Here is a 13,137-nt window from a genome sequence, read left to right on the forward strand (position 1 = left end):
ACCTTCATGGCATTTCAGTGAGTGTTTCTAAAATAAATTCCCACATTGGGCGTTGTTTTTGATGAACACCTACTCTTTAAATCAAATATTAACTTACTCTGTATTTTTCACCACCAGTACAGTTAGCTACAAGATGTGTAACTTTTGTTGTTATATCTTTTCTAACACTTCCTGCCATATGATGTACTAAATCAACTAGATGACACTATAATAATACAATTACAGTTTCAATTAAAACATATAAAAAATTTTATATTAGAACTGAAATGCACAACCAGGAATATGTCATTTTTTTCACCATAGTACATGTACCTTTACTTGACAGCATTAACATTACTCTTTGAAACTGGTATCTGAAGTTGTCTCCCCTATCCTCACAATGATCATTTTTCATGACACAAAACTAAGTCTTTAACTCCACTCTGTGCAAACCTTGTTTAAACCTATCATTTCAATGAATATCGCTTAAGGAGAATGCGGTTTATTTCAGAAATACTTCTTGATAATAGTGTCGCAAAGAATCGTAAAATGAAATCTTAGAACCAGTGCCATAATTAGTAAACAATCAGGTATGTGAATCTTTATCCCGGTCAAAAAACCCTACAAGCAAGAGGTCAATAACATATGTACACCATGATCTACAGGTACAAGTTTATAGGTCACTCGGCCACCCAAACCATACTCATGTATGAAAGATCTCATACTTACTAACTGATCTCGTTTTTTAAAACCAGTAAAACATATAATAAGTCCATTCATTGATGAACAGTACAGTGGTCGCTGTGAAAATGGAAAAGCCTAGAATAAAAGAAAAAGAGGGAAAATTAAGACATTGGGAAATTAAGGCCCTATATAAAATGGGTTTCAAATCATACCCACCAATTTGTTTTTAGAGACTAATATTGTATGCTGCAGAAAATTAAAGAATCTGACAAAAGATTAAGTTATTGTTGCCATTTCTGGTTTAAAGAAAAAATATTTTTGCCACGAGGTGCCCATTAATAAAGGGACAATAATCTGCAGAAGATTAAAGAATCTGACAAAGTAAAAGTTATTGTTGGTATTTCTGGTTTAAAGAAAAAATACTTTCTCAGCATGGTTGCTATTAATAAAGGGGCAACAATCTTTCCCTAAATATTTTTGTATGAAAACGTCTATGTAAATCGAACATACATTATGCAAGAGCTAAATCTGCTTATTGCAGGTCTTTTAGGCCTGAAATGTTATCTAAATTATTAATTAGACATTAATTAACTTATCCACACCATAATCAATTCTCGTGGCTTGCCATATTTAGCAGATTGAAATACATAATAATTAAACGTAAAGTTGGATAATGGAGACTTTATTTTTTTATCGTACTAACTTTAGTAATGATGATCGAGGCTAGTCTAAAATTCAAAAGCTAATATCTTGGTTCAAAATGGGGCATTTTTCTGAAATTTTCAGCATATTCTATTTACATGACCTATGTTTTAACTATTATAGTGAGAACTGTACACCCTTTATCTAATCTACCATAATGCCCCTTATATTAAGCTATTTCTACCAAGCTAATAATTTTCTCTGGGACAAAAGTACTTTACCTCTTTATTTTGTGCTGATTTAATGACTGACGAAGGTCCAAGAATTCTGGCTTCTGCTCTGTGCAATCTGTGATATACATCCCCTTCAAAACTACTAACAACAAATATAGTTTCATATTCCCCAGCATCATGTATAAAATCTAATCCTGTATCAGATGTCACGATTTCTACATCAACATTCTACAATATAAAAACAGAAAAATTACTTTGTTAAATATGAACAGGCTAAAATGATATATTTTTCAATACTCACTGGAATATGTTTCTTTAATGTTATTACTAAACTAACTACTTTTAAACACTGAAATAAGATTATCTTTAAGAAATTTTAAATATATTTTTGATTTATAATTTTTTACAGCAATTACAATCAAAAAATTGGTTTTGTAAGACGTCTATTAATTGCATTATTTTATATATGATAATAAAATCATTCTACAAAAAATTCTTTTGGTATACAGTTTGTACTTGAATTTTTGGCGGGTATAAAAAGCTAACCTGATGCAGTTGCTGTACATGTATGTGCTATGTCAGTGATAGTAATCTTATCAAACTATATCATACATTGGCAAACCAATAATTCTAATATTTTGTAACAGGACCGTATTTATGTTACAATGATTAACATAAAACATAATTTACAAGTATATCAGCTTCATTATTTGCTACACGTACGTCTTTCAAAAACAAAAATATTTAAATTTAAGAAGATTTTTCCCATGCTGTCATTCTGAATTGTAGTCTTCTTACTTCACATTGTTAGCCAATATTCAACAAGTCTCAAATCATTATTACAGTAACAGAATGAGATAAGTATCTAGTTATTTGTATAAACTCTCACATGTAATGCAGTTTTAAGTTCTGTGTTTTCTTGTGTCTCTTTTCCAACTAAAACTACTCTCACCTCCTTACCATCTGAAAAATATATTTGCAAACATTATATATCCAATATATAACAAAAATTCACATTATCATTAAATATTAACATATAACACCACTTCACACCAACTCCAAGGTTTTGGTAACATAAAAATGACACCATACTGTAGAGTGTAGGTTAAAATATGCAGTCGATACTGTGGCAATACAGTTTAATAAGGGTGAGAACTTGTTGCACAACATGAATAAAATTGTCATAAAAAATTTCACTGCACAGGATGTATCAATCAGGGTACATGTAAAAAATCTTCCTGGAGGTTAGTGGGTCTATCACTTCAACATCTTGTCAACCTGGCAAATATTTTCAGATAAACCAGAAATAAGTGCAAGTTTACCCTTCCAAGAATATGCCCCCCCCCTCTTTTCTTTCACACATTACGGTATCTACAGTAAAAAGCTTATCAATTATTAATTAAACTCAGCTTTATATGTATTTATTGTATCTTAACGAGGGCTAAAGACAATACATTTTTACCACAATAGGTGAATGTCCGATTATCAGCTCTTATATTCACATCATGATCAAGTGTGAAAAATACATCCTTTGAAACTTGACAGAAGTTATAGAGGATTGTTGTCAACATTAAAGGTGATTGCATTTCAATATTCAAGATCATCAGCTGTAAGACTAGCATATGGGTGAGTGTAATGAAAGATCAATAATTCCATAAAAATACAAACTTGAGACATCTGAATAATTTTTCTATTGATATAGTAAATTAAAGTCCACCACCAGAATTATTAAAACACTGCCACCATGTTCACAGCCTGGTAACTTAAATTCTTTATCATTCAAAAGTATGTGTGTTTGTTAAAGTGAATTCATCAAACCAAACATTAGAAGCTCAACACAAAAAAGTTATCACTGTTCAATAACTCAAAATAAAGCACAACATTATGTTTGAGACCCATCCCTCCCAAAATAGATCTCTTAGCTTTTCCATAAAATGAATGCTTGGGTGGGAAGATAACAGATGGAATTTCCTAAGAGTTAGAAATTAGAAATGTGTTCTTGAACACGGTAAAGACAAATCAAAAGGTGGGTATTATTATTAATTCAAATACAGGTCACTGATATAATAAATATTTACAGAATGTTAAACAGTGCTGTGCTATGTAGTACAATAAATGCAGTAAATAATAATAAAGTGTATTATGTATGTATGGTGTTATTATCCCAAACTTGCTGCTTAAAGATTGTTAGCTTTTAACAGAAATATAAATATAATTGGATATATTGAGACCTACCAGGTAGTTTTTTAGGTGAAGCAACATAAGATGACTTAGTTGGTGTTCTGTTGTTAGTTTTATACTCACACCTTGTTTGTATTGTGTGCATTTTTCCATTTGAATTGTAAACTGCAACAAACAAAACAACGCTAACGCAACAACTAAAACCAAAAATAAACTACTCCAAGTAAATGAGTCACCCAATACTCTTATTTGAGATGCGAAGTACAAATCATAATAATTTTACTATTTTAGGACCAGCCTACTGAAAGGTTTTGTCCCAAAAGAAACCACAAAGTCAAAGTTAACTATGAACAAAGCCAATCAGTAGGCCTACATATATTCAAACATTTTATAGATAATTACCAATTGGGTGGCACATTTAAATGGTAACAAAGCAAAGATAAAATAAATCAACACATGCAGTATGAATATAACATAATACAAAATACATGTATTTAAAAGGGGAAAAAAGAAGGCTAAAAAGCTATATTAAAAAAAAGAAACCAAAACCATCGGATCTACGCTCCTACATTGACATTCTACAACTAGGTCTACTCAACATACAAAAATAGAGAATCTTTGATGCCTTTTTAATTGACACAATACAAAAGCATCAAGCTATAAATCAGTATAAATAGTGTTTTATTATATATAATTAGTCTTTGGATCTAATATTTACTAATATATACAATTACAAGTGAGCTTATTTATAATATATAGAAAATAAATAATTATCATCCCTAACCTGTAACATCTTTGAACAGTGTACTTTTAGAGAGAGAAAGAACGAGCGAGAGAGAGATGGGGTTTAAGAACCACTTGACAGAAACTAGGGTAGGCCCTAATCTAATTACTTGACTCTATTGTTGAAGTCTAGTTACAGGGAATGGAGCTTATAATTAACTCATATCCTACGGTACCTCGCTTACCTATCTCAAACATCTTAAAACAGAATGTAGTTTGAGATTATTTTTGACATAATTTGTGATGACACTGATGTAATCATATCACGATACGCATTGCGTATTGGTTTGCCGTATCGTAACAATACGGTCACTGCTAGGGCGACCATAATTATTTACCGAACATATTGACCTTCGTTTCCATTCTGACATTGAACGCTAGCTAATCAGCCAACAGAATACGATGTTATACAGCCTAATATGCCACCAGATGTTGATGGAGAATATCTGCGGGAATGATAGAGAATGACATGTCTAATAATAAACATTGTTTAAAATGTTTTCATGTACCATTGATATCTTTGTTTATCGCTATAGTATCTGTATGCCTGGTGATCGAGAGAGAGAAATGAGGTTAATGTCCACTCTACACAAACTAGTTCATTTCGGGACTAACATAGGGTTCAATTTTATTTCAATAATTGGCTTGTGCATAGGGGTCTTTAGCAGTGGGATAAAACCGGAGGACTCAAAGAAAACCCTCGGTGGAAGCGGACGTAAAATATAACTAACTAACAACAACAACAGAAAACCCACAAGTTGGACAGGCAACCCTATTCCTTGGCAGTGGTAAAACTCCAAAATGGTAGGAGATTTAATTATTATTATGACATGACATGTTATCTTTATTATATTATTTTTTTTTATGTATGGTATTGCATGAATTTTCAACTTACATCAGGGGATTTGGTTTATTAACTATTTATAAATTTATTATTATTATTATTTACCGGTAGGCCTACTAAAAATACTACGACTATGGCCTATGGACACGATGGTGAGCTAAACAGCTAAACTATGCCTTAGTTATTTAATAGGCCTACTAATAGTTGGAGAATATGGTAGATACATGAATAGATGAACGTGAGCTGCAATTTTCAGCCGAGATAATTCTTATCTACGGCTGCAATTGATACACTATTCGACTCTTTGCGCAAGTAAAATTAGGTTCAGGTGCAAATTTTCAACACATATCATCATAGTTTGCATGGAAATAAGTGATTATGTTACAAATAGATAGTGAAGAGTGAAACACAGAAATCATAATCTTATCATACAGAACAGTTTTTCTGTATTTTCGAGTGATATAATATCACATGATTCTGGTACGGCCGCCATTTTAACTGAACAAAAATTTCGCATTGCAGTTGGGTTAAATCAAATCATATAATTATGTGGTAAGGTTTCACCTGTATTTCAATGGGAATTGGTTTATTATATGTTAAGCTATGTGCAGTACAGTTTGAGGCCAGTGTAATTGGAAATTAAGGGAGTTATAGGCCAGTAAATTTTTTTGTAATCAAATGACTAGAAAACTTGCGCAAAGGAAGGCCGTAGGACGGTCCACTAGGCCTACTGTGGCTGGAGTAAGACGTAAGACATTAGTAGTGGAACCATTTCTAATGTCAATGATCATGCACCAAGGATGCATAACCTAAAGTTCGTCATTTGACATTTCATAAGGCAAAAATGATTTAGCCAATAGACTAAATTAAATAATACTCATTAAGAGTAGAAAAAAATAAAATAAATCAGTTTGAGTTTACAATTTTAAATCAAAATATACAATCCGCTTAGCCGCTTTCTACACAAAACAAGGTAAGTACTGATGCATTATCAACTAAATATCTTGATAGTACTCCTTTGTTTTTAAATTGGGGAATATGTCAATATGAAAAATTAAATACATTTAGGCCTAGATCTATTGTTATTTCATCATTTGAAGAAAAAAAAAAAAAAATGGTGGACCAACAAATCAAATTGTTTCAAATAAAAAGCGTTTTAAGTAATACAACAACATGAAATACATTCCTCATTGCATGAATCAAAGGCTATTATCAATATATGCTTTATTTTGTCTGTTTTCAGAGTGTTTAACTGCTATTACTTACCGTCTTCTCTTACAACCTCTAAAAATTTATGGTCCGCCATTGTTATGGCCTCGTTTGCAACACTTTGAAATTGGCGGTGTTTTAATGAAACGGTATTTTCTATTGGTGAATAAATACTTCCGGTAATAACACGTGGTCGACCAATGAAAATAAAGAAGTTGATATCTCTTCACGGTTGAATGTCAAGGCATTGTAAACATAGCAGACAGTTTGATGAAGCGTGATTTTTTTTTTGACAACTATTAAACCCGGCGTGCTTGCAATTTTATGTCATTTATACTGGTGCACTCATGAAGAGAAGTTCTTTTGAACTTGAATATGGTATTTTAGTTGAGCCAGCACTGCTGACATAGAAAACATTAGATATAGTCTGTTGTTAGATTTCTATTTCATCAGATTTGGACTTGGACTGGAGTGCGTTTTGTTTGTCACGTAAGCCAAGAAGAAGAACGGCCAAAGCAAAGAACTAGCAGACACGGTCTCAGATTCCGGGAAATTGCAGATATTTAATCTGTTTTCCTGTATCTAAACTAAAGACTGTTAGTACTAAGTGGTGAGTTTTCTTGATTTTATAAATTTTATTAGAACCTTGGACTGGAATTGAGCAAGTCGCAGAAAAAGTAGAGATTTTTTTTTTTTTTGGGGGGGGGGGGGTCCACCATTTTTATTTTTCTGTGAATTTTGTTTGGCTGGATCGCAAATGTTGAACTTAACAACAGGATTGAACTAAATATGTCCGATGTACATGTAGAGTAGTTTTAGAGTGGGCTTAAAATCGGCTTTTAATATTCCTGTAATGTTTTTTCAAAACCTACCTTGAATTTATCTATAATTAAATTGGTCTAGGACAAGTATGTCAATTAATTAGACCTTATGTGATTAATCATTGGTCCAAAAATCAATTTGGTGTTTTATTGGTACTCAATCAGTTTGGGATTAAGTCAATATCATACATGTAGAAACCAGCCCAGAAGACAGTTAAAAAGCTAAATACATGTACATGTAGGCATGAAAGACAAAATAGATCTTTATATTTAGGCCTGTAGTTTATATTATGTTTAGATCTACTGTATGTTGAGGATATTATTACATGTAAAATTAGTGTATTTTATTACTAGACTATGACATATTCTATTTAATATGTCATTCTATTTAATATGTCATTCTTCTTTTGGTTTCAGTGCAAAATGACTGCTGGAAAGCGTGTTGTCAATGTGATTAACTTAGGGCGTATGGGATATTTACGTGCCAATGATGTTCAGATGCGACATGCTAGACAACATTTGGATGAATTGGCAGGAAAGCCATCTAGTAAGGGCACAAATGTTTTACTCTTGGTAGAGCATACCCCAGTCTACACTGTAGGGATTCGTAATCAACAATACAGCCACGAAGATGCTTTTCGATTAAAGTCATTAGGTGCTGAGTATTACAAGACAAATCGTGGCGGCTTAATAACTTTTCATGGACCAGGTCAGCTAGTTGCCTACCCAGTTTTGAATCTTCAACATTTTCAGCCCAGTATGAAGTGGTACATTTCAGCATTAGAAAACACACTTATCAAAACCTGTCAAAAATTTGGAATAACTGCTCGAACAACAGCTGACACTGGAGTATGGGTGGAAGACCGAAAAATTGCATCAATTGGTAAGAATTATGTTTATGTAACAAAGATCTTTCTAAAATTCTATGTATTCAATTCTGTCTACATGTAGATATCCAACTGTGAACATTGTCGTACTTAATATTTAATTTGAAATTAATGTGCATGTACAGCACAAATGGTTATTCATTGTGCATTTACCCATCACAAATAAAAAACGGAATCTTATATTGCAATATACATTTATATGTAATTGAGAAAACTTAGTTTTCAAATAAAATCTTTGATTAACAGTTGACACACTAACCTGAATTTTAGCTTGAGAAAATTAGAGCAGCCTTGAACTAGTAGTATTTTGTGTGTCAAGGATTCTCAATGGATTGATTAAACAAAACTTCTCAAGTTTATTTAAAGAAAACATGCAAACATGCTCTTTATGGACTGTTTTGCCCCATTTTATGTCAGTAGAAACCTCATGTGATATTTACATGTAAATAGACAGATGTTAAAATACTTGAGACAGAAATATACTGTTGATGGAAATCTGAAATTTACCATATAACACTGTTCGACTTTCAGGGAATGTAGCTCGTCGACACGTGTTCTTTAAGTATCAGAAATGAATACAGATTCTTGGAATGGATCTTCAACACTTTATTTCAGCAGCAAATAATTAACAGCAACAATTTAACAACTTATAATTTCCTATGTATCGGACCTCCAACTAGTATAGGTTCCCTAACATACATTTGTCTATTTATAGAAATCAGTTACTTAGAAAGTGTTGACATAAACATATAATTATTGAAGGATTAAGACTTAAGGCATTTAAAACAATAGTTAGATGAGACTTAACAGATCAACCACTTTAGTTGCCAGCCTGTCATAATTTGACTGACAGGTTAATTGCTGCCTGCCTCTAATGACTAACCAAGCATTAATGAAAATTAAAATATAGATTTGAAATTTAAAACAGAATTGAAAATAATAAAATAACACATGACCTAGACATCGGTCATATATCCCCCTTACTTCAAACAAAAACATGACCCCATGTTTTAAGCATTTAATAAAATCAAAAATCCTTATTTTTCGATTAATCAAAGTAAAATAATCTATCCCTTTTTTCTTGATAATAATTTCTGTTTCTGTACATAGGATTCATGTGAGGCATAAAATAATGTTCTTGCAAATTGTACTGGTTAACTTTTTCATCAGGTAAACGTAACCTGGGTCCTTGTATTCTATTTGAATTCGCATTTATGTATTGTTGAGCACTATAATCTAGTTCCTCCTCCAGAACCCAAGAATTCTAAGTTGCTGGACAATTCTTCCACTGAATAAGATATTCTTGTTTTGTGTTCTTAACTCTTTGTCTAAGCACTTTGTCGGATACTTGTACAGGTGGATTTGTTGAACAAATTCCTACATGTCGATGGTCTTGACTGCTGGTACTTTTGGCACTAGACCTTGAAACATCTTTCATCGCTGCCTCACTGTCAAAATTTATTTGACAACCTTTATCATGGCTATTGGCAGGATGATACATTGTTTCTCTTGTCACCATTAACACAGGGTTATTCCCAACAGCCACATCTTTAGTATCAGGAACATTTTGGACACCCACATCCTTTTTACTGGAGACCACAGAAATCTGTACTTTTTGGGCATCCTTCTTAGCAAAAAATTCTAGCTGCCGCTGTCTATCCATTTGTCTTTTGGCAAAAGAATGATATTTTTTTTCCAGACTGGGTAATGAATTTTCTGAGAGGCCCCATTTAAAGCTGATTTCTGTAGAACCCCTATCCTGTTTGAGACTCCAAGACATTGGTGGTTGATTCAGATTTCTTATTGCTGCTACTGCTGCTGAAGGAAGAATACAGTCGATATCCATCCTTTCTTCTTCCAAATATGTTTAGTAAATGATTTTTGATTGTGTACGGTTGTAAACTCTTACTTTTCATCTTTATAATGGCATGATGGGGTGTTTTAATAATGGTATTTGGTGTAATCTGTTTTTTGCCAAGGCATTCAATGCTAAAAAATAATGATTTCAAATTCTAAATTAAATGTGTATCTTTGGAATATTTTCAGGTGTACATGGTAGTCGCTTTGTCACAACTCATGGATGCTCACTGAACAGCAACATTGATTTAAACTGGTATAAACATATTGTACCTTGTGGACTTCAGGGAAAAGAAGTTACCTCTCTTACCAAGGAGACAGGACAAGAAGTTCCACTCAGTGACGCCATTGGTCCTTTCTTATCATCTTTCCAAGAGATTTTTGACTGTGATTTAGAATATAATTTGTTAGAAGCTCACGAAATGGAAGAGTTAATAGCTAACCAACATGTTCTCACTCAGCGAATGCAGAATATTCAACAATGTGTGCGTCAAATGTCAACATCAGCAGTTCACCAGCCACAAGCTGCCGATCCGATAATCGCTAATCCTATGTGGTAGAATTAAATATTACTTGAAGAACAAACAATGGTGCCATACTAGGTACATGTACATCTACAATTATTTCAATGCAATTCCATTATTCCGGTTCATGCTGTGAAAACCGGGACCAAAACTTGTTAACTGCAATATTGAAATGTTATGCCATGCCATATATCATTTTTTGTTTATCATCAGAAACAAAGGTGCAGTATGCTTGTTATAGGTAGAACCTGAACGTTATTGGTACTTTGTAAAGTGTATAATATACACATGTTTGAATGCAGATTGTTCATACATAAAATTGTTGAGCTTGTGTGTGTGTAGCTTGGAGTTTGTTGCCTGCACTGCCTGATGTAGAATTAATTCCTAAAACCTGTTAACATTCTTATGAACAGTGCATGTATATTGTACAATATTTCATGATACTGTATAAAAAGTGAATTGTACAAAGCTGTATCTAATACAAGCATTAAGATTAATATTTATTCATCTCACTTTGTAACCTGATATATGTAGCACATTTAATTTTTAAGCTCATGCTACAATGCTTCATTACAGTGTTATTTGTATGAAACAATCACATTAATATTTAACAACTGAAATGAAAACTTATTGATTGAGTGGGCTAGATGTAAAGATATTGAAACTCCTTCAGTAGATTAGTGTTATTTTTGCTCATAGACAAATTCATTGAAGATACATTATGGGAGATTAGATAAAGAGCTGACAGTTTTCAATATAATAGTTCAAAACTAGATAATGTAAAGGGTATTTGCCGAAAATCCTGAACTGAGAATTTAGCGATTGAATTTTCGCCCTAGCCGCTATCATCATTACTAAAGTCGGTACAATAAAAAACAGTCTAGATTATCCATTTCATGATTAAATCATGAATGAAAGTTGAGCAGCAAATCGGATCCTAATCCAGTAAATATTGCCGGCTAGTGATGACATCGAGAGTGGATTAAGGTCTGGATAAGTTAATTAATGTCTAATTAATAATTTAGATACATGTAACATTTCAGACCTAAAGAAAGACCCGAAATAGGCAGATTTAGCTCTTGCATTATGTATGTTTAACAAATAAAGTCTGGAAATGTACGTGAGCTGAATCATCCAGATTTTGAAATCCCATAATATTATTAATATTATGATATTTGACTTGTATAAGTTTACTAGGTTCTACATTAAAAGTATGTAAAGTTGTAGCCTCGCTTACGTTTTGTGGTTTGTAATATATTTATTTATTATAGGTTAATTCAATAATTTTGTTACTTTAATGTACGGATCAACATTAGTGATAATAAAAACAAAGTCAGAATAAAGGTCATTTTAAAACTCTGATGAATCTTGATAAATAAATAATAACTAGTTCACTAGTATTATCTGATCAATTGTATCTTATATTTCAAGATATTAATTGTTTATAAGTTTAATCTAAAATAATGTATTATTATCCATCTACATATGTTGACAAATCTATCCATACTAGTATGTGGGTGTTATTGGAACTTGATAAAATAAATTAGCCTGTATGTAGTTAAAAGTCAATAACACCTTTCAACCAAAATAACATGATGTATGCCAGTGGCTTTAAATACTTCTCCGTAAACTCAAGGGCTCTCAAAATCTAGATTTAACTCTTTGTTGAAATAAAATCTGTACTTACTGTTTGCAAAAACTCAATATATTGGATTGATGAAATAGGTTAAATCTATTGTATGGTGTGTAAATGTGTATGATATTCATATGTAAATATATAGCTTTAAATGATTCAGTTGTTCTATTTAGTGCTTTATGTTAGTATTTACCATTGTTTTGAGTTTTATCAATTGCTGTTTATTTCTCATGTTACTGTTTGTATATAAACTTCTATTAAACTGTTGTATTTAGTTTTGTTGTTTTTATATTTAGTAGCTTTACTAGGACCAGTAAAGCAACAATTTTCAGCCAGATCAAATGGACAATTTTCAACTGCCCATAAGGTTGTCCACAATATGAGCGTTAGCCGAGTTCCAATAGAGAAATATGAACCAGTCTAATTTGAACATCATGCAACAGGATTCACCATCTAGATGTAGATAATATGTAAACATATGTTATTTTGATTTATAATTGTCTAACAAGAAACGTGAGAGAAACCATCAATGGGTATAATGGAATAGGTAATTGAATTTAGTAGGTTTCTCTAAAATCCATTTCAATTAATTAATAATGTGTGAGTGGCCTCTAGGCTCTGGGCGAGTCGCCAACATACGAGGATGCCCGTCTTTATATGAAGTAGATAACATGTAACTATTGATCAAAATTACTCTCAATTCACTAATCAATACTAGTTTAATAAAGATTTGTGGAATAGACGCGTCTTGTGATGCGATCCACACAAACACGTGGGCGTCGTTTATGTTTCTCTCTACTAGATGGAATCTGAAGGTAGATGGTATCAAGTCTGTAAAGTAATTAGTAGAGATCTAT

At 32.3% G+C, this 13,137-nt stretch overlaps 2 protein-coding genes across 3 annotated transcripts in view; one reads left to right on the forward strand and one right to left on the reverse strand.

Annotated features, from left to right (window-relative positions):
* The window catches only part of LOC126808479 (protein ECT2), a 29,317-nt gene extending 22,622 nt beyond the window's left edge, over window positions 1-6,695 (reverse strand). Inside the window, exons 1-6 of one of the 2 annotated variants that reach the window (XM_050533219.2) lie at window positions 6,613-6,695; window positions 3,774-3,884; window positions 2,428-2,501; window positions 1,587-1,766; window positions 709-798; window positions 98-205 (exon numbers count right to left, since the gene is read on the reverse strand). In XM_050533219.2, coding sequence (XP_050389176.1) covers window positions 98-205; window positions 709-798; window positions 1,587-1,766; window positions 2,428-2,501; window positions 3,774-3,884; window positions 6,613-6,652 — 603 coding nt within the window. In that variant the 5' untranslated portion in view covers window positions 6,653-6,695. The remainder of the gene's footprint in view (window positions 1-97; window positions 206-708; window positions 799-1,586; window positions 1,767-2,427; window positions 2,502-3,773; window positions 3,885-6,612) is intronic. The other variant, XM_050533227.2, reaches the window with a different exon arrangement.
* A 74-nt stretch (window positions 6,696-6,769) lies between these two features.
* LOC126808489 (putative lipoyltransferase 2, mitochondrial) lies at window positions 6,770-12,546 on the forward strand. The gene is made up of 3 exons (XM_050533241.2): window positions 6,770-7,165; window positions 7,794-8,259; window positions 10,310-12,546. The coding sequence occupies exons 2-3, from the start codon at window positions 7,800-7,802 to the stop codon at window positions 10,678-10,680; spliced, it is 831 nt and encodes a 276-aa protein (XP_050389198.1). The 5' UTR covers window positions 6,770-7,165; window positions 7,794-7,799; the 3' UTR covers window positions 10,681-12,546.
* The last annotated feature ends 591 nt before the right edge of the window (window positions 12,547-13,137 follow it).

This window comes from Patella vulgata, chromosome 1 (genome assembly GCF_932274485.2).
Source record: "Patella vulgata chromosome 1, xgPatVulg1.2, whole genome shotgun sequence".
NCBI lineage: Eukaryota > Metazoa > Mollusca > Gastropoda > Patellidae > Patella > Patella vulgata.

Excerpts from the sequence above, each read along its gene's own strand:
- LOC126808489 (XM_050533241.2), top strand. The coding sequence starts at position 7,800 with ATGACTGCTGGAAAGCGTGTTGTCAATGTGATTAACTTAGGGCGTATG. Across the intron at positions 8,260-10,309 it reads CCGAAAAATTGCATCAATTG|GTGTACATGGTAGTCGCTTT; the intron begins GTAAGAATTATG and ends GAATATTTTCAG.